General features: G+C 33.7%; 1 protein-coding gene across 1 annotated transcript in view; it reads left to right on the plus strand.

Annotated features, from left to right (window-relative positions):
- The window catches only part of LOC124535586 (amyloid-beta-like protein), a 123,978-nt gene extending 113,359 nt beyond the window's left edge, over positions 1 to 10,619 (plus strand). Inside the window, exons 2-17 of the mRNA XM_047111846.1 lie at positions 1,040 to 1,201; positions 2,117 to 2,252; positions 2,478 to 2,699; positions 2,799 to 2,990; positions 3,227 to 3,384; positions 3,562 to 3,669; positions 3,899 to 4,024; positions 4,321 to 4,458; positions 4,861 to 5,007; positions 5,531 to 5,626; positions 5,761 to 5,943; positions 6,486 to 6,677; positions 7,163 to 7,255; positions 7,473 to 7,574; positions 7,853 to 8,011; positions 8,345 to 10,619. Coding sequence (XP_046967802.1) covers positions 1,040 to 1,201; positions 2,117 to 2,252; positions 2,478 to 2,699; positions 2,799 to 2,990; positions 3,227 to 3,384; positions 3,562 to 3,669; positions 3,899 to 4,024; positions 4,321 to 4,458; positions 4,861 to 5,007; positions 5,531 to 5,626; positions 5,761 to 5,943; positions 6,486 to 6,677; positions 7,163 to 7,255; positions 7,473 to 7,574; positions 7,853 to 8,011; positions 8,345 to 8,455 — 2,325 coding nt within the window. The 3' untranslated portion in view covers positions 8,456 to 10,619. The remainder of the gene's footprint in view (positions 1 to 1,039; positions 1,202 to 2,116; positions 2,253 to 2,477; positions 2,700 to 2,798; positions 2,991 to 3,226; positions 3,385 to 3,561; positions 3,670 to 3,898; positions 4,025 to 4,320; positions 4,459 to 4,860; positions 5,008 to 5,530; positions 5,627 to 5,760; positions 5,944 to 6,485; positions 6,678 to 7,162; positions 7,256 to 7,472; positions 7,575 to 7,852; positions 8,012 to 8,344) is intronic.
- Positions 10,620 to 21,778: the final 11,159 nt, after the last annotated feature.

A 21,778-nucleotide genomic window follows, 5' to 3' on the forward strand; every position in this document is an offset into this window, starting at 1 on the left:
TTCATATATTATTTTAAATATTAGAACGATATGGCAGCTAAAATTAGTTCTGTAGAACGTTGATGGATGATGAAGATGGCGATGTTAAGTCTTATGTGTATCTTTAAACTTAGCAGGATTATATCTATAGTGCGTGAATGTGTTGCAAACAATGGTGCACTCTTTCTTCTATCACTCTTATTAATCTGATGGGATGGCAATCCAACACGGCTGGAGTGTTAAGGCGCAAGAGCATCGGCTTTACGTGCGTTCCTCAGCGCAGTAATGTTAACGATGCCAACTTCCAAACTTTTAGGGTTGTTATTCTGGAATTTCTTATCAGAAAAACCGAATAACTCTTTATACACCTGACCCGTTTTGGACTCAGAAATCCGTGATTTGCAATTTAATGAGCTAGCTAAACAAAAGGTAGTGAAAAGTCCGTAAGTATATACGGCTCAGACAAAGAAAACGCCAGGCGGATATATACGTTTGTATAAAGTTTATTTTATCAACAGCCAGCAATTATTTCTCCGTTCATCGACCCCTTTATTCAATGTTTCCTTAATCGGAAAACTACCCTTTCAGAGCGTCTAGACGTCCTGAACAGACACTATTTGTCTAACTTACGCCCCGACTCGCGGTCCATTTTAAAAATAGATTTATATTGATTAAAAGTTAAAGGGTTATTTCATGTGTATACATATTTATATACTTATTTTTAAGTGAAAATATTTATTCATATTTAAAGTCTCTGTTACTTTTGTTTTGATATCTATTAATGTCTCGCTCTTTTTTATTCAAATTAGATTAATCTTGTATTTTTTTTAATAGAAAACCTTACCACTAAGATTATGAAAACCAGACACATACACATAACATGACTTTTATATAAGGCTTTAAATATCGACATATATAATATAGAACTAACAATCTTAGGGATACGTAGAATTTGTCATTTTTTTTAAAGAATATTCTTAACGGATAGTTTTAAATATAAAATTGAATTCGTCACCTTGTGATGTTTATTCACATATGTTAATAAGGATGCTTTTTACAGGCGACAAATGGCGCAGAGCCTCAAGTCGCAGTGCTATGCGAAGCCGGCGCGACCTACCACCCGCAATACATGTCCGCCGCTGGGCGATGGACGCCCGATCTCACGACTAAGCCCCACAACTGCTTGAAGGACAAGATGGAAATTCTCGATTACTGCAAGAAGGTACGATATAAATAATTTTTATTTACTTTATAAAAGCTGATAGTTATTTTGTATTTTATGAAAAATAATAACCTGGATCGGGAAAAGGAGTTTTACTGATATGCACGTTATAACGCTTCGAAAAAGCTTGGTACATGATTTTGTAAATTTATAAAGAATAATGGCATCTGTCTAATACTCATAACGGAAGTCATATAAGGCATCCAACGATGCTGACAATATTATGGAAATTATTATTAAAATGGAATGGAATTGTTGTAAATAATCCAGCCATCAGTATTTATTGAAAATATGACGAAAAATATCGCAAGAACACTTTTTTGATGTCTGAATAATTAATTTTTTTGGAACATTATTATTGTTTAAAATTATTTCCTACCGAAGTAATTGTCCATAATGGGTTTTCCCCTCTAATTGTTCACAATATAAAAGCTTGATATTAAATATTTTGAATTTTGTATAATTAGTCATCAATAATAAAATATTTAGGCAATTAAATCGTTATAGTAAATCGAATAATGAACTAATTATAGTTTGCAGAGATAAAAGTTTTGTATAAATCAGTATTTCTTTGTTCGGATAGAATATTCATTCCAATTTCATGATTCTAGGAAAACTTTTGCCATTATGGGAAAAGTTGTGGTTGTTTGGCTCACAGATTCCTCTCTAACTAAATTTATGCGACTTTATTTCGAAAAATTTGAATACTTACCGTATAATAGTTCTGAATACATTTGATAAGAAGCTATAACTTCGTCAATTATTAATGAATTTTGTTCAAAACTTCCAAAATTATTTAGAAAATAATTCATTAGTTTGGAATATGTTGCATTTTTTTTTCAAGAAGATTTCGCCTTTTTTATACTTTTAGCTGTCATAGCCTGTTTTATGGTCATAGTAAATTATTTTCGACAGGTGTATCCAAGCCACGACATTACTAACATCGTCGAAGCCTCCCACTACGTCAAAGTTAGTAACTGGTGCAAATTGGGCTCCAGTAATGCTGCCAAGTGCAAGGTTACCAGATGGGTTAAGCCCTTCCGTTGTCTTGGTATGTATGTTACAATATTTGCGTGCAAATTTTACTATTTTTCTAATATTATTTTCAACTACATAATTTTAAATTTTAAGTCCACTACCTAGTAAAAGAAATAACAAATTATTTATTGATATTAAATTGATGTAAAAAGTACCTAAGAATCCCTAAATCTATTTAGGGATTAATTTGTTGCCATATAATATTTTCCCGTTATCTACAAAGAGTATTTGGCGGCAGAAGGCCCATTCCAATCGGATGCGCTGTTGGTGCCGGAGAGCTGTCTCTTCGATCACATCCACAACCAGAGTCGCTGCTGGCAATTCTCCCGCTGGAATGCGACTGCTGGACGCGCGTGCGCTCAACGTGGACTCCGATTACGTACTTTCGCTATGCTCCTCCCTTGCGGTATCAGCCTTTTCTCTGGAGTTGAGTTCGTGTGCTGCCCTAAGCACTTCAAGGGTAAGATTATAATACTCATAAACAACGTTATTGCGTAACGTAATGTGTAACGTTGAAACAACGTTGTAATTAATTCTACGCATATGATAATTCTTACAGAAAACGTTAAGATGCATAAGCCAATGGACGTCGGCGTTCCAGTGAGCCCAGGTGGTGAAGAGATGTTGGCTGCCTCTGCGGCTATGGATGAGCGTGATGATGAACTTCTTGATGATGAGGACTCTTTGACCGATGAGGATGATGACACCCTTAACCTCAACGACGATGACGACGATGATGATACTGATGACGGTAATATTTCTAACACAAACGATAGTGACTTAGTTATTATTGTACAAAAAATTAAACACAATAAGAAAGTAATTTAAGTATTTTCCGAGCTCGAGGCATAATTTGCAAGCAATCAAATAGTATCACTAGAAATAATTTGCATTAAAAAGTATTAATTTTTTCAAATGGTGTATTTCCGTTTTAATGATAAATTAGCGATTTACCACCTAGTAAGCATTTTTATTACATTTTTATAGATATGGATGAGGATGAAGACGCAGACTTATCCCGTGACGACGATGCTGAAGACGATGACTACACTGATAGTGATGACTCAGCCTGGCCCCGACCTGAATCTTCAGCTTCCCCCTCGACTACCACATCAACCACCACTACGACAACTACTACCACTACGGTTAGTATCGCAGTAAATTGAAATAATTATGACATTATAATAATCAACTTTGCAACAAATATTTATAATTTAGGAACAGATACCATTTTGTTTTTACTTTAAGTTAAAACTGATCAGCAATCTTCCAATATTGCTATAAATTGTATCCAATAAAGATAACCGGTACATTTTTTGCAGGCTTCCACTGCTACCTCCGACCCTTACTTCTCACATTTCGACCCCCGAACTGAACATCAGAGCTACAAGGATGCGCAGCAACGTCTTGAAGAAACTCACCGAGAAAAGGTGAAAGAATACATATTACTATATTTCATATATAATAATATATTATCTACAAAAGTAATAGTAATAATATGTAGGTAGATTCAATCTTGAATTACAAACAATTTTCTTTTAATTGAATAGTATGCTATGGTAGCTTTGAGTAAAGGATAAAAAATTTACATTTGGATATGTAAATAAGTCCTGTGTTAAAAGTCTTTTTAGTTTTAGTTTAGTGTTCTTTTTTCTCTAGATTACCAAAGTTATGCGTGAATGGTCGGAACTGGAAGATCGCTACCAACAAATGATGACGTCAGACCCATCCACCGCGCAGACTTTCCGCCAACGCATGACCGCTAAATTTCAAGCCAATATCCAAGTAAGTGATCAGACTAAATTGATAGTAAAATTGAATAGCAAAATTAATGTATTTGTAATTTTTCTCCGTATTACTTAAATTAAAATTGAAGAAACTATGAAAAACGTAAAATTTATATATAGGAAAAATAATCATGAAGATTAGCCATTAAACGACAGAGTATTTAATATAATAACTGAAAGGCGAGTTCCTACACATAATAATAATTTGTCGCATATATTTTTGCCTGCCATTTGCTATTCCTAAAGTAAGACATAGTAGTTTTTTCTCAATACTGATCACGTGTTCGTCTACAGTCACTAGAGGAGGAAGGAGTATCCGAGCGTCGCCGCCTGGCCGCCCTGCACCAACAACGCGTGCTCGCTCACCTCGCCCAACGCCGCCGCACTGCGCTCACATGCTACACACGCTCCTTGAGGGACACTCCTCCTAATGTCAGTACAAACATAAAGCGCTGTATGTCAATATGTTTTAGCAAACTAAAAGGTACAACAACAACAGCCTGTAAATTCCCACTGCTGGGCTAAAGGCTTCCTCTCCCTTTTGAGGAGAAGGTTTGGAACATATTCCACCACGCTGTTCCAATGCGGGTTGGTGGAATACACATGTGGCAGAATTTCTATGAAATTTGTCACATGCAGGTTTCCTCACGATGTTTTCCTTCACCGCTGAGCACGAGGTGAATTATAAAGACAAATTAAGCACATGAAACAGCGGTGCTTGCCTGGGTTTGAACCCGTAATCATCGGTTAAGATGCACGCGTTCTAACCACTGGGCCATCTCGACTCAGAAAAGAAAAGATACAGAGTTTCATAAAGTATCATGAATTTTTTAGGCCCACCGCGTTCAGAAATGCCTGCAGCGTTTAGTCCGTGCTCTGGCTGCTGAGCGTAGCGGAGCCCTGGCCGCGTGGCGCCGTGCTGCCGCCGCTGGACGAGAAGCCGCAGCTGCTGAGCGTGCTAGTGCTGCTGACAGATTACAGGTGATCATTTAAAATGATTTTATAACAAACCAATATGTAACGTCATGTAAGCATACTACTTGACAATTATAATTTTCCTGCCTTTCAATTTATACTGTTTGACAAAACTCACGAAAATATATTCTTAAATTATAAAGGTTATCTATTACTTGTGAACAATTCTTTGACACCATTACTTTGTTACTTTGATTATTCAATGGAATTCTTATATAGTTTTATTAGCTTTTTTCCTTTTTTACAATTTTTATTTTTTATATAAATTAAAAAAAAAATCCTGTATTTTGTAAACATGTTTTTTTTTACGCAATTGAATATCTATTATTTATATTAATGTAACTCTGTTAGTCGATGATTGCCTATAACAAATTGCAATCTGTAATTACCTGTAATTAAAAGAACAATTGAAATGTATTACTAAAAATTACTACTGTACACGAATTATTGTATCTTTTGTTGGTAGTTCTAAATAAATAAATAAATATAAATAATTATTCAGAGACTGACCATTTATCGTCATCTTCAGGATGCTGACCGTGCCTTACAACGCGCTCTTACCTCTCTCCGCCGTCGTCCTCATCTCTACGCCAGTATTGGAACCGCTATTGAGGATTACGTTCAGGTAACATATGATAAGTATTATAACACACACACATACATACACACTGATATGGTTATGTGGATATTTGTGAATAAATGGAATATAATTCGCATATCTTGATATAACCTTTATTATAACATTCAACTTTTTTCTAGTCAATGCAATCTAAGGACGACATGGCTGTTTCTCTGATGTCCATGACTCCCGAGGCCGAAGAATTACTTCTGGATCGCATCGAAGCCGAAGTACAAAGGGAACAAGCCGCTCGTGAACAACTTAACGCGAAGAGGGATCAACGCACTCGTCAGCGACAAGACATTCAGAACGAACGTGTCAGGGTAAGGAAGTGTCATATATATGTATATGGTATATGTCATATGTCATAGTGTCAATCTTTCTTGGGAATGTTTTTGGTACTGAATTATTTTGTTCTTCATTTGGGTTAAGAGATCTATTTGAGAAATAATAACTAGTACGAGTGAAGATCGTTTTGTTCTCTTCGACCATGCCTGACATGACTCGACTTCTTTGACATACATAGTAAAACTATGAATTAAAAAGCATATGCTAAAAAACTTTGTCATTCCTTTTTACACAAATTTAAATTGGGCCGTATCTAACGACTTTTTCTTTTTTATTAAGCATAAATACAGTCCGAAGTTTTACATTTAATACACAAATGTAAAAGATGAGACGGTGTTGATATTATTTTTATAAATTATTATGAAAGAAATAGAATTTATGAAATAAAGAGAACTGAATAAACACATTAAAAATTCACAGTCACAAAGCCAGTTCTCGGAACACATTTTGCTTTAGCATTTACGAAATATTATTAAATTATAACTCTTTTGTTCATAAACATCTTTATTATTTGTAGACCTCCAATGGCGTGAAGGAAAGCGAGGAAGCCGATGACGAAGCCAGCGAAATAAACGACACTGAAGACACAACTACTGTATCGACGACTCAGACCTCTGCCGCGCCCTCAGCCTCCCCCTCGCCCTCAGCCTCTGTCTCCGTGCATGACCTCACCACCCGATCGGCTTTCACTCAAGAAACTAGTACCACTGTGAGTGTACCATCACTATCACGTTATTAAATATAATAAGTAATAGAAACAAAATAATTTTGCTGAAACTCTAATGGACTTAGCTACAATTGACAATTCTATAAGGCTTTTTTAGGAGATATATTTTAATTAGACATTTTTTAACATAATGGACACAGCTTGTGATCGGTTCCGACCACGGAAACCATTCTCAGTGGATACTAGCCAATTGCGCTGGAGATGTATACAAGAGTTGATTGTACCATCAAGGGCGTTTTCTCTGTTCACTTAATAATGTTAATGTTACCTACATCAATTGTTAATTTTTAGTATTTAGTGATAACTTGATGATGTAGCTATTTCAACTATTTGAATAAATAAATAATAACTTTCCGAAAACTCCTGTAAACTCTGAAAAACTTCAAACAGGCTGCTGTTAAAGATTCTCTTCAAAAAACCCAATAGGTTTTCAGTCGCAATAGCTGATATTAATATTTTGTTAACAGGAAATCATTACCAGCACGATGACCGACGCTCCTGAAAGTGAAACGGAAACAAGCGAAGTTAGCGAAACCTCCAGCCGACGATCAACTAGCGAGGTGAGTCTTCCACCGCCTTTTTTTTAAATAGACTTTAGACTCTAGGAGTATATTTGAAGTCTTTTCGATTTAATACAAATACTTGGAAACAATATGCTGTTGTGTTTATTATGCAACATTATTCCACAAAGTTGCGTTTATGAATTGAAAATATATATCTTTCTTTTAATACCGTCAAACATGTACAGTATTTATTAAGCATATTATTATATTTCAGACTGAGGGCGAAGGCTTACGCGCTGCCTTGGAACAGGCTGAAGAGAGGGCGCCGCCCCCACCAGCTCACGCTCTCAAACATGAACTGCAACACACCCAACCAGTAAGATTCTTTGTCTGACCATCTATTACTCATAGAGAAGTAGAATATCGTAAACCATGCGTTTGGCGCTTAGTATTTAGCTAAAGTGTTTTTCGTGGATCTGGTAAAGAAACCTTGCAGATTCTATGTCTGACTATCTATTACTCATAGAGAAGTAGAATATCGTAAACCATGCGTTTGGTACTTAGTATTTAGCTGAAGTTTTTTTCGTGGATCTGGTGAAGATACCTTCTTTGCAGTCATAAGTGTTGATAATTCATTATGATAATGTATTTCAGGGGTTCACGGTCCGTGGAGCTAGCCCGAATAGCAGCGGGTCCGGCGCGCTGTACCCCGCACTGTGCGTGGGCGGGGCTGCGCTGGCGGCCGCCGCCGCGGTCGCGCTGGCCGTAGCGCGCCGTCGTGATCGCGCGCCCTCCGCGCAAGGATTCGTGCAGGTGAGCACTCTCCCTTATTGAAATAAAACTAGTTATAACGGATTTGAATCGCGTATATTAATTATTTTTAACATCCCGACGTTTCGAGCACTTTACAGCGTTCGTGGTCACGGGTAGACTCAATTTCAATGAATTTCAATTAGTAATAATCGCGAAAATTTAAGACAACATTATGTGAACCACTCTCCCTTAGTTGACAAGATATTCGTGAAAAATTAAGGTCATTGGTACACAGTGTTAGCGTCCGGTCTTAAAAGGGCATAAGTGTTCTATCATATTTAATAAAAAGTTTGTTTTATTAAATGCAATAAAAAAAGAAACGTTTTATTCCAGGTCGAACAGACCGGCGCTGTCGCTCCTACTCCTGAAGAGCGACACGTGGCCAACATGCAAATCAACGGCTACGAGAACCCCACCTACAAATACTTCGAAGTCAAGGAGTAAATCTTCTCCTCCCTGCCACCGCCCATCAGACCTGCCTTACATTCTTCTTCTTACTTCGGAAAGCGTTAGCAAGACAAGTTATATGAATATGTCTAATCAAGATCTCGTTTCGCTTGTCATTTCCTCGAGGTTCATTTGAGAAGATTGACTACAGCTTACGAGCTCAATAATATCTTATAATGCTTTTATGTAAGTTTTAAAAGGTTAAACAGCAAAAAATCAACATAACGCCATCTATTGGCAGTGAAGTTAAATTTTGCCCTTGTTTTAATATGCGTTTTTGTTGAACTCAAATGAACCGATGAAGGGAAATTAGTATGGCATCTTTTTATGTATTATTTGTGACGTGTGCTAGAATCCCTTATCTCTTTACCCTTTCCTCGTATCTATTTCCTCGAATAATTAATTCTTTATGGAATGAATGTGTGTGACGATTAAGTGAAATGTTCTTCGACCGTAAAGCGGGCCTGGTGGTCAATGTTCTAAACGTTCGTTATAATAATAAAGCTTGTGTGATTAGTCAACATATTTTTTGCGATTTCTCGCAATCAGTCAAACTAGACCTAACTGAGATTAGAATTTATATTGTTTTATATGTTATTTTTTTATGTTTGCACCAAAATATTTATTTGAATTTAAGGTTAGATCTAAGTTTCGTCTAGTATCCTAGAATTCATAAGTGTCACCTTGTAGTCGAGTTATTTAAATTAAGTTTTCGAGACCGCGTCTCGAGTGAGAACGCGCATTGAAATGAAATACTCACTTTTGATATTGTTTGACATTTCAATTATCATTCGAATGTTTCGATGTTAATCTCACGTTAGACTATACTTATTTATTTTCGCGTTATGACAGTTCGCTGCGCGTCGTCACTCGATTTCGTGGAACAAACGTCCATTGTACGCTGTTTATATAGACTCCGCGTACAAATTCGAACCTAAATTTACTTACTCTTAAAGCCCGCTTTCTTTTTCTAACGTAGGTAGAACATAACGTGAATTTTATGTAATAAAATGCGAAAATATATTTTAATAATTATGTGTACTTAGCAATGGGACGGGCGGCAAAGCCGGCGCGGGTGAACGCTTAGCCTCGTAGTCTTCTTCTAGTCAAAAATCCAAAATCCTTCAATCTGAGGTACTTGAGCGATTTCTCTCGTGATCGCATCGAGACGTACCTCGGGTACATACCCCTGTCTCTCTCCCCCTTCGTCTCTCTTCGTTTACCCGCGGGACAATACTAATAGTTCCCGATAGGAAAGGACTGTGTACTCAACGTGTGCGAAAGAGATATAAAATCCAAACGCGCGATTCGAGAAGTTCAAAATTAAGAGCTTCGTATAATCTAGTCAAAAATGGGTGCATTTGAAAATCAGTTTAGTTTAGCGGTTGTGCGCACATTGGGTACTCGGTGACGCCGAAGCAGTTAAGCTTAGTGAGTGTATGTACGGTTAATATATAAGTAGATGTACAAAAGTAATACATTATATAGATGTTTTAGCGTCAGATACATAGATATAAAGCAAAATATAATTATATATTGCATTCGTCCGATTAATGTAAGGGCTTGCGCTCGTGTCTATTCCCACGTACCATTCTTAATGTTACGCCGTAGTTAAGATGTAATTCTGCCTCAGTATTATATACATTTAAGCTTATTTGTTACATAAGCTAATTTATATACACTAATTCTATTTGTTTACGGGCGAAGTGGCGTTGCTACGTTAAGGAAGTCATATCAGATGCGCCGTGGCGCTGTACCTTCTTCCGTGGGACACGTTTGTAAAGTGTTAGCTCTCAGTTCGGAAGCGCGGCGAGAGATGGCGCTGTAAGCGTGTCGCTGCGGAAAAAGGTTTGAGTAGGCGCCCGCCCGTGGCTTGTACGGCATTTACGTAAGTTTACTCACTGTATAACGTAAGTCTAATCCTGCATCAAGTAACCGCTGTATTTTTACTAATAACTAAGTAACGAGCCGACCACTTATTTTTTTAACAAAACTTTTTGCTCAAAATCAGCTGTTTCTCGTCGGTATTGAAGTATGTTCTGTATTCGATGTTTAATATTTCGATGTCAACAATATTCAATGTTCGTAGTATAACCCTGGTTTATGTAATTTCAAATCACTGTTTCACGTATTTTGAGAATATAATAAATGGTTTGAAATCTTTTGTGTTTCCTATGCTACATTTGATTGTGAGTTCGAAGTTCAAATTGAATCAATAAATAGGAATTCAAATATTGGTGTTGTTAATGGCGTTTTTGCTTACCCTGATCACTTTATTAAAATTCTTGATGGCGACTCGTCCATTGATCTCTTTACTAATAAGAAAATAAATCTGTCTGCCTGTCTGTTACGCTATCACAGCATATATAAAGCAGATTTGAACCCCAAACAAGAACCAAGACTCTTTCAATAGCTGTCACCTGATGACCCAAGCCTTATAAGTGAGCGGAGATGCGATCGCCAAACAGTCGTCTATATAATAGTTAATAAAGTGAAATAATTTATAAGATAACAGAACTACAAAATATTTTTAAATCAAAATTTGAAAAGTTTTTGCATTAATTGCCTCAAGTACAATGAACAAACTACATAATAAAAATAGAAAGCAACAGAAACTAGGCTAAAATGTTTGTAGAACAAGCCTTTTTTGAATTGTTTTTTTTGTTTGTTCAAATCTTGTAGTAAAAGTTAAGTCTGCCAAGATTTACCGTCCAGTCAAACAAAACAAGAATTTTCCTTTTTTTGAAATGGATGTTCCTCGAAGTAAAAGTTATATATTGTAAATTCAGTAGTTCGGGATGGCCAAAATAATATTATCGTTTTACAATTATGCTTCAATGTCTCTATCTTTTACTATCTGCTAAAAAAATCTAATGCTATGCCATATAAAATAATATTAATTACAGTTTTACAAATTATTGATCAATTAATTACAATAATAATTGTATATAATAAAGTAAATTCAATAGCCTCTGCTATATTAATAATATGCAATAATAATGTGATATAAGTTATGATATAGAATCAAATGTCATAACACCGTATTGAAGGCTGAGGTTACTCTCGTAACAATATAGACCCTGAGTGTACCCGTCTGAAAACAATATAATAATTCCTAAGAATAGTAGAAGTACCTAGCCAGTATACTTATATTATTATTTTTTTAATTCTTAATGCATTTGCAAATAATGCGAACCTGTGTATATGTATAATTTATAAGATAAACTAACTTAGGTAATATTATATTTATTTTATATTTTATGAGGAAATGATAGATAGTTTCAATAAATTTGTTAGATGAGTCGAGATGGCCCAGTGGTTAGAAAGCGTGCATCTTAACCGATGATTGCGGGTTCAAACCCAGGCAAGCACCGCTGATTCATGTGCTTAATTTGTCTTTATAATTCATTTCGTGCGATGAAGGAAAACATCGTGAGGAGTCCTGCATGTGAATGTCATAGAAATTCTGCAACATGTGTATTTCACCAACTCGCATTGGAACAGCGTGGTGGAATATGTTCCAAACCTTCTCTTCAAAGGGAGAGGAGGCTTTTTGCCCAACAATGGAAATTTACAGGCTGTTGTTGTTGTTAGATGAAATTTAATAGGCTAGAGTCGGGTACAATATGCGCAAATACAATATGTGCACTTGCTGTTATCGAAACAATTCAGGCGCAGAACCAACGACGTGCAACAACCAACGATGTCGGATGGTCGCTGAGAAATTATCGACATAAAACTTTGAACCCAGGATCTGCGGCGCTATAAATATCTACTGAACCATAAAGGCAGATATTGCCTTAAATTTACTTGATTCATTTTATTTATATTACAATTTAAATTAGTGGATAATTACGGAAATTTAAAATACAGAACCGTCTTGTTTCAACTTATCGTTCAGGTTAGATTGATCGATACTTTGCATATCAATATGCTTAAATGCTAAAGGATTCCAATACCGTTCTATTAAAATTAGCTCTTCAGGCTTACTTATTTTAAGGCTTAAAATTAAATAACAACAAAAACTGAGTCTCAATTTAAACAGTAAAGAGAACGAAAACAAATACGATTCCTCTTTGCTTTCAACACTTATTATACTTACCTATTAACGGAGTTAGTAGTGGAATAAATAAAGATATCGACTCTATACTAATTATTATTCCTTCTCTCTCATTTCGTCATCTTCGAATATGAGTTTTGTAGATCAATATTATTTTGTAAACTATTATTTTATTATATGAGTAAATGGGAATATTAGTAATTCCTATAAAGCTTGAGCTTAAACGGAAGACAATAATAGCCCAAGGGGCAAGATCGTACCTGTGACTTTATAAATCGCTAGGCGACCTGGAAACATATAACAATTCGTTTAGACATGTACATATACTGTGTTTTTTTTCGTGATAGAAGTATTGTTGCGGCTAACGCATCGGTTGCAGACTTGTGTTCGGCAGCGACTGTGACGTCGTGTCTGCAGTGATGGGGGCCCGGGTATATTAGGCCCCGACATGCCCCACTCGCTCTCTTCTCCTACATTTTCAACATATAAAATTGTAAATAGTAATACGTGGTCTTGCTCGTAAATTTAAAATTAACCAGTCTATGGACTTTTATTACGTCCCAACAAGTATGTCTCATAATATCCGGTGCATATGGAAATATATCACGTCGTTCGTTTGTTCCGTTACGAGAAGGTCCGTTGTTCTTTGTAAGAAGGTCAAAACAACAAATATTTTTTGCATTTATATGGTTTATAATACAAGTAAAAATATATACATATTTCAAAGATAAGAGAAATAAACATAATGAGAGTTGTTCTCTTTAGTATCTAGTAATGATTCTGGTAAAAGTGAGCTTTTCAAATAAATTGCTTTTTGTTTGTTAACTAATTGTTAACATAGGTATATTGATAACTCTACGATTTCTCATTAGATTATAAGTGTAAATAACATTGTTTAAGGGGACTACAGGAGCTAATTGCCCTTGAGAATCACGCGCACACACTTACACTAACGACAAAAACGGCATGTCCCCGCGCGCACTACGCTTAGCGAGGCGGCGAGGTTACGCCTGAATATTCCAATAGATGGCGCCGAACCGCTGCGCGCCGCGCCGAGCGAAAGCGAAGCGAAGTCAATTCTATCAATTCCATCAATCACAGATGTCATAGAAATGGATAGGACAACAGAATTATTTTTATTTATTTTAAGTGTCATTTAAAAATCAATTATGGTAAAATTAAACTGATTCAATTAAACTTAAAGGATTCTTATTTATATTTTGTGTACAAAAAATAGACTGTTAATTTTAACCTTTTTTATTTAATTTATATTACATAACATTAGTTGTTTAATACTAAATATTATATAACATACCAATTTTTAACATTTTATAAGTTTGATAATATATATATATATATAAATTAAATTAAAAAAAAATCTAAAACATGTTTAGTCGATTTGATTGAATTATTGGTTAACGAGGTCAATGAGAATGGGTTTGGTCATAAATCGCACAAAAATTGATACGATAGAATATAATTTCTATTGTTCTTGACTGTTACTTGAAAATGATTAACAAATAAAACTGATTCAATTAAACTTCAAACATTTTTATTTATATATGGTACTACAAAAAAAAATCGTGTTGTTTTTATTAAAATCGTTTATTTCATTTCATTCATATATATGAATGTATGTATGTCCTGGATACTTGCAATCAATATTTCACCCACTTCCACTGATGCTATGAGCTGAAATTTTTACACATGTTAAGTCTCGATGACAATGCACGATTCATTTATTGCCGCCATATTCAATACAATATGGCGGTCGTTACAAAATTGCGATTGAAATTTTTTACAACAATCCCTATGATATGGGTATGAAATGAAAGATCTCGATGTGAAAAATGCAACTAGTAAAGTAACGTTATTCAAGATTCAATATAGCGGACGTTACGAAAAGGTGATTAATGATGATGTTCTATATCTGGTATCAAAGCGGATGAAGAACGAGCAATGATTGAAAGTTGGCAATTCTGTCATAATATGATGGAGAGTGAAATTATAGTAGAAGGTTTTAAACAATCATTGGCTATTCATGGTTTGATATATGGGCGACTGATATCTGATGGTGACTCAAGCACTTATTCCAAAATTTTGCAGGCAAGGCCATACAAAGACATTACAGTTGAGAAAGTGGAATGCAGGAATCATTTACTAAGGAATTTCTGTAATAAAATGCAAGCGCTACAAACTGAAACCAAATATTTAAAAAGTCACAGAAAGCTGTTAACAACATCACGAATCATGAGTATAAGATCCTGCATAAGAAAAGCAATTAAAAAAAATAAAAATGACCCCTTTCCAAAAGAACAATATTTATTTGATGATATTTTGCAAGCACACCATCACGCCTTTGGGAATCACCATGAATGCAAATCATATTTTGTGACGAAATAGGAAATCTGGAGAAAAATGATATCCCCAAAGATTTTGAGCTTGGTTCGTTGTGGCAAAGAATCTGTATCATGATTCAAAGTATTGCCGGTCAAGCTCGAAGCTTACTTCACGACGTGGACAGCAACGTGGTGGAACGTTATCACAGCATCATTGCAAAATACGTAGGAGGAAAGAGAGTAAACTATTCGCTACCAGACGCGATGCGTTGCTTCAGCAGTGTCGTATAATGAAGAAAATGCGCTGTCAAAATTATATAAAAAAATGACCAATAAAAGCCCGGGAGGTAAACTCAAAATGTGGGAAGAAAGCAAATATAAACAAAAAATCCTTAGTAAGAGGTATACGAAAAAGAAGAGAAGGTTAGTTTTTAACAAAAAACAAAGTGACAAGAACTATGGCCAGTCATGTCAAAAGCCAGATATGCCGGTAGACGTACTAGATAAAATGAAAAATGATTTCATTAAAAGTTTAGATAAGACGGATGAAGAGCGAGCAATGATTGAAAGAAAAACTATTTTACAAAGCGCTAACGGAGAATGGCTTGAGATGAGGAGATCGTTATTGACTGCATCTAATTTCGGTAGAGTTATAAAAAGGCGTGTTAATACACCTTGTGCCAATTTAGTAAAAAAAAAATTGATTTACGTACAAATGACACATCCAAATATTTTAGATCTTTGGTTCACAACAATTACATATTTCTATGGTAACGACTTCACTTTTTTTTTTAATTATTAAAATTAATTCATACAAAACTATAATTCCTATTATAAACAAAATCTATAAAATTAAACTCTTACGCATTAGAAACAGCTTTCGTGTTATGATTTTCCACTATCTTCATCCTGTAAAAAATAAAAAGATGTTAATCATTATATTTTATTAATTAAAAAAGTATAAAAAAATATATGTTTCTAAATATAGTCATTTAAAAAAAAAACTTCGGACTTGTGGGGATCGACCCAAAACACTTACATCAGATTTCCGTACTTTGACTAAATACTCCAAGGTAACCGATTGAGAACTTGACGAAAAATCTGATTCTATGCGAACTGATTGAATGTTTTTTCTAATAGATGTGTCCAATATTCATTATTTATGAATATATATATATATATATATATATATATATATATATATGTTTACTAATAAAATACTCTTACCTTTTTATATCGTTCATATGTTCGGCTCTTAATTTATATGAACGTTTTTGAGTTTTTTTCACAGATTTTACTTTATTACCCATATTTGCAAAATGAAACTTTATTAATAATAACTGAATAAAAAACAAATGGCTAATTACAACTAGACTATTTTAACTTAATATATATATTTACAAGAAAGAATAATACTTGACAATTAAAATTACACAAAAAAATATCTCGTAACGCAATGATCCGGTGAAAACAGCGACACGTCCGTTTAGCAACAGGCCTCGGCCGGCAGTGTCTGTACGAGGCGTTCACGCACACATGCTTACGCATTTTGTTCGAAAATAAGAAAATCTGATTTAAAAAAAATCTATTGATATTACTAAAAAATTATGTCAATAATTATTTAGTATATTGTTTGTAGAATAATCTGACAAAAGACAAAAATTATTGAATGTATATAAGTATAGTTTTAAAACAAAAAAATACTTTTTAGAGGTATCTTTGCGATTTTTTTCTATCGAACCAAATTAATTACATCATGTTTTCATATCAATAAATAGCTAGGATGTATCCTGAATATTATCATATATTTTTTTCATTTTTTTTATTGCATTGGATTATATACTTTTGGGCATTATAAAACTTGCATTTAGCTCATGTAGTCCCCTTAAATATCAAAGTAAAGTAAAGTATAAGGATCATTTTAGTCAAATTTTAATTAATTACCACAAAGTATTTAACATTGAAAGAATCAAGCGTGTTTTGCATATTAAAGTACCTTTCATTCGGCTTTTTTTTTAAATAGTATTTAGTTTTGAATGCTTATGTGTAAATATCAACGTCGTTCCATTTCTATACAATTCGTTATATTATTTGCATCATCCTATTGAACTCATAAGTTACCGTATACATTATTACTTCAAAAAACGTCGTTTGAAATTATTAATTATTATACCTCTTATTAACGTTACTTACTTTTTCATATGAAATCGTACAAAATATAAACCAATTGGTAATTAATTTATATGAGTAATATGTTGAACACATTTGGCAAATTTATTGAAAATAGTCAGTTATTATAATTATTTTTTAATAAATATCATCTCATTTTTATTTTAATAATTTAATTTCAGTTTTACTAACTAATTTAAATTAATGTTATCGACACTGTTCTGAAGTACTTTCTCTAATAACAACAGTAATACGCACATCTACATACGAGACACCAATTTCTTAAAGACCTTTGTGTTTAAGAAATTGGCGTCTCGCTTGATAAAGAACCTTCAGTTAGGTACTCCTTATTGTGGGTTAATAACATATTTTGTTGTAATTTTATTTCATATAAATGTAGAGCGTAGCTTTGTGAAATACGCTACAAGCAGGACTAAAGTCTATTACAAAATGCAACCCCTTAAACTTGTATGTTATTTGTATTTCAAATAAATAAATAAAATTTTAACAATTTTGCTCGCAGAAAAAAAAATCGTACTGTTGCGCCATCTAGGGTCAAATAGCGTAACTACGTCAAATTGTTTGTAAGAATGCCATCTAACGGTATTATACTTACATTAACTACAAAGAAAGCTCTGTTTTTTTTAACTTGAATCAGAAGGAGCTGCAAATATTTATTAATAGATGGCGCTAGAAGGACTCACAATGTTTTTATTTATATAATTTTCAGCCTACAGCAACTGAGGTATGTTGACTGTTTTATGACTAACGTTGGTCATTCGTTCTTAATTCAGGAAAAACTTTCCACGTACTGTTCAAACTTCACTGATACAGTTATACCATTTTATTGAAAACGTATACCGTTGGAATTAATTAGAATATAGTATTGTGAAGTGGTTACGTGTTTTATGTGGTTAAAATAGTGTTCACTTATAAATACCCATTCAATTATAATACCACATAGTACGTCACATTATGACTTAAATTCTTATGAATATATTCCATATATGCGAGTCTCTTGACATAGGTAACCAGTCCAAGAGAATAAGGGCGTACTGAAGACATAGTATTTAATATGTAGGCAAGCACCACAGAGTAAAAATTACTTGCCCATAATTATTGGTAATAGTAAAAAGTTTTCATTACGGATCATAATAAACCTTTTTCCTATGTAATAATATAAATGCAAAAGTTAATTTGTTTGTTCGTGACGCTTTCTCGTCATTTTGCATATACGTTGTCAGGGGTACAGGAAAGGTCATAACTCATAGGGTACCTAACACCTGCAACCCCTCCTCCCTCCTCCTCACACGCGGATGAAACCGCGGGCGGAAACTATTAATTTATATAACCACTCTGGACTTTTAATTTGAAGACTTAGGTTTTATTCCTATTTAATCCCTATTTTCATTTTGAATAAAATATAATTTTTCTAAGTATTGAAGAGTAGGTAATTTTTTTTTTATTTTATTCATTATATCGTTTGAGAAATTTACATCGTAATTCTTTCCTTAATAGATTTTATATTTAAAGTACATAACCAGTATTATTGTATTATTATGTATATAGTACTACAACATAAAAATATAATTAAGCGGCTTTGACAACAGATAATCAGTATATCCAATAAAACGATGATAATAACGAAGATTGAATTGTAAGTTATAATTGAATGGCAGTTTCATATGAATATATGTAAGGTCAGTTAAAAGAGGATTTATTATAACATAATCAAAGAAAACAATTTGAAGTTATGATATTCTTGATTTTTTTGGTTATCTTGTTTCAAGACTTCTGATAAGTGCTGTTATAAAATCGCTGTACATAATATATACTTTAAAGCAGAACTGATAACACATTAAAAAAACACTCATAAAATATTAAATGCATCAATAAATTTTACGTACTTTTTCAAAAATCTAGATTCTAGATATTGTGATATTTATATGATCATTATAAATTCAAGATATGCTTATTATATATATAATATAATGTTACCATTCTGTTTTGTACAGTTTAAAAAAAGTTGGTTACATCAAGACATTTTTAAACAATGAAAGATTAATAAATTACGAACATATAAAAATACATATATAACATAAGATAGATTAACAACAGCGCCATCTATCGTCTACATTACACCTAATAACCATCCAGACTACGCCACCCAACAGGTAGGAAGAACACCCAACAAATTTTGATCAATCAAAAATCAACAAGCACTTTTGAATCGTCATTTAGCAACTATTTTAATCAAAGTTAGGACCTGTTCAGAAAGTTGATTCTACCGAGAAGAACTGGCAAGAACTCATTAGTTACTATTTTTCAACATTTAAAAATACAGTCATGTTAGTGTCAGATGTATGTGCAAAGATAGAACAGAAAATTTTGACTAATATATAGGCCAAAAGACATTGCAATTCTTAAAATTCAAGATTTGAGAATTGAAATCGTAAGGAAATAGAAAATATAGGTATCCATGTTTATGACCACACTTGTATACAAATCTTTCATAATAAGCCAGTTTCCATTCCAGAAAAGTCCGGTAAGTGTATTGTTATATAACTATCAACCCTTTTAATAGTTTATTTAACAGTTCTTACATGATTGCTGCACTTTAGAACTAGAACCTCTTTTAAGGCTGAGTAATACTACATCTGTGCCATATGAACCTATAGAAAAAACTTATCGACAATATTGCGCTCTTATGTCGAATACAATGAAAATAATGATGAATTTTTGAGCTCTCATTTTCTTTCATACGTCAAATTAATATTCCAACTCTAGTATCGAAAATCAGACGTACCTTTAACAATAATGATTTTATAGAAACGGTGAAAACCGTAAGTATTTTATATAGCAGTTAAATTAATATTCTTCATTTCAGTGTTTTAGTTCGGAACTCTGAAAAACCGACTGAGAGTTGAGGATTTTTTTATCAAGCGTTTACGCCGTTATCGGACAAACTTAGATTATTTTCATTTTATCGTACTTTAATCGCGTGGAGTGCGAATTTAAATTCACTTCATTGGGTAAATAAATCAGAAGTCTTCAATAGCCCATGAATACTAAGCGAAAATACAATAATTCCCTTTCAATTGTAACCGATAAAGTTTGAATACAATGTTGTCTACAACAACAACAACAGCCTGTAAATTCCCACTGCTGGGCTAAAGGCCTCCTCTCCCTTTGAGGAGAAGGTTTGGAACATATTCCACCACGCTGTTCCAATGCGGGTTGGTGGAATACACATGTGGCAGAATTTCTATGAAATTTGTCACATGCAGATTTCCTCACGATGTTTTCCTTCACCGCTGAGCACGAGATGAATTATAAAGACAAATTAAGCACATGAATCAGCGGTGCTTGCCTAGGTTTGAACCCGCAATCATCGCTTAAGATGCACGCGTGCTAGCCACTGGGCCATCTCGACTTTAATAATATCAAACACGGACATAAACTGGTTGAGTCGATACGATCATTAAGCCTAGCCTATCGACTCTCGAAAATAATGCAAAAAAGTGAAAACGAATTTTTTATCTTACAAATAAATGAAAATTATTCAAAAATATATATTTGTAAAAGTTCTCGATTGCTATTTAAATTCAACCGATATTTCAATTATAATATGTGCATTAAAATACTGATCAGAAAAAATAAGGAAATAAATATTTGGATTCAATGTATTCTGATATTATAAAACTGAAGACTTGTTTGAACGCGTTAATCGCTGATACTTGTTCAATTTGAAAAAGTAATATATTAGATAGAGTAGTAAGTAAGGAGGTTATAAGACTATAATATTGTATCATGTTACGCACGTCTGGAAGGAGCAGTATCGCTTACCCCGGGTGAAACCTTGCAGAATAACTTATAAATATTTGTAAAAGCATAGCAAAATTAAATATTGCAATCTGGTATGTGAGCATGTATCTAATATCTTGTATATTAACAGCCTAAGCCGATTTTTGTCCCAATGATTTTGGGACCGTAGTTGCATATAAAAACAACAAATAGTATATAACAGTTATACTCTCTTGATATTGAATAAATTGACAAAATTTAATAAGGAATTACTATTAGAGAGCGGTAAAAAGTTACTGGCCGGTATACAAAAATAATGTATGTGACATTACAAATTTCATTTAAAAAAGGTTTCATCAGCTTAAATGAAATTAAATGAAAACAAACCTGTCATAGGATTTGAAATATATAAAAAAATCTTTTGAATAAACGCGAAGTTTCGAGGGCGACCCAGTACTAGGTGGTTACGGGCTTACATTAGGCTTTTATCTAATAAATAAAACTATACAAAAATTATTTGTATATGTCTTGTCTTGTTCGTGACACGAACAAGACAAGACATATACAACTAAGATATTTAAGAACTAATAGAGTATAAAAATAACAACATAGAATAATAAAAAAAATATCACCATATTTTTAAACGAGAATTTTAGCAGCGCGAAATTTATAATAGTTTAACAACAGACACAAATCATCACCTCTCAATTTACCCTCTCCAGAAATGCAATAACATGAACACTACTACTTAATTGCATCCAAATCGGTTCAGCAGTTGAAGCGCAAAGAGGTAACTTTCGCATTTATAATATTATATAGTATAGTAGTTACAATTTTGCGCAGGCACTTTTGAGTCTCCAATCTGCAAGTTATTGATGCAAAGCCTCTGGCTCGAAATGTAGATTCTATCTAAGAATCTGCAACAAAATAATAACTCGTTTGTATTAA

The sequence above is a fragment of the Vanessa cardui genome, chromosome 15 (genome assembly GCF_905220365.1).
Source record: "Vanessa cardui chromosome 15, ilVanCard2.1, whole genome shotgun sequence".
NCBI lineage: Eukaryota > Metazoa > Arthropoda > Insecta > Lepidoptera > Nymphalidae > Vanessa > Vanessa cardui.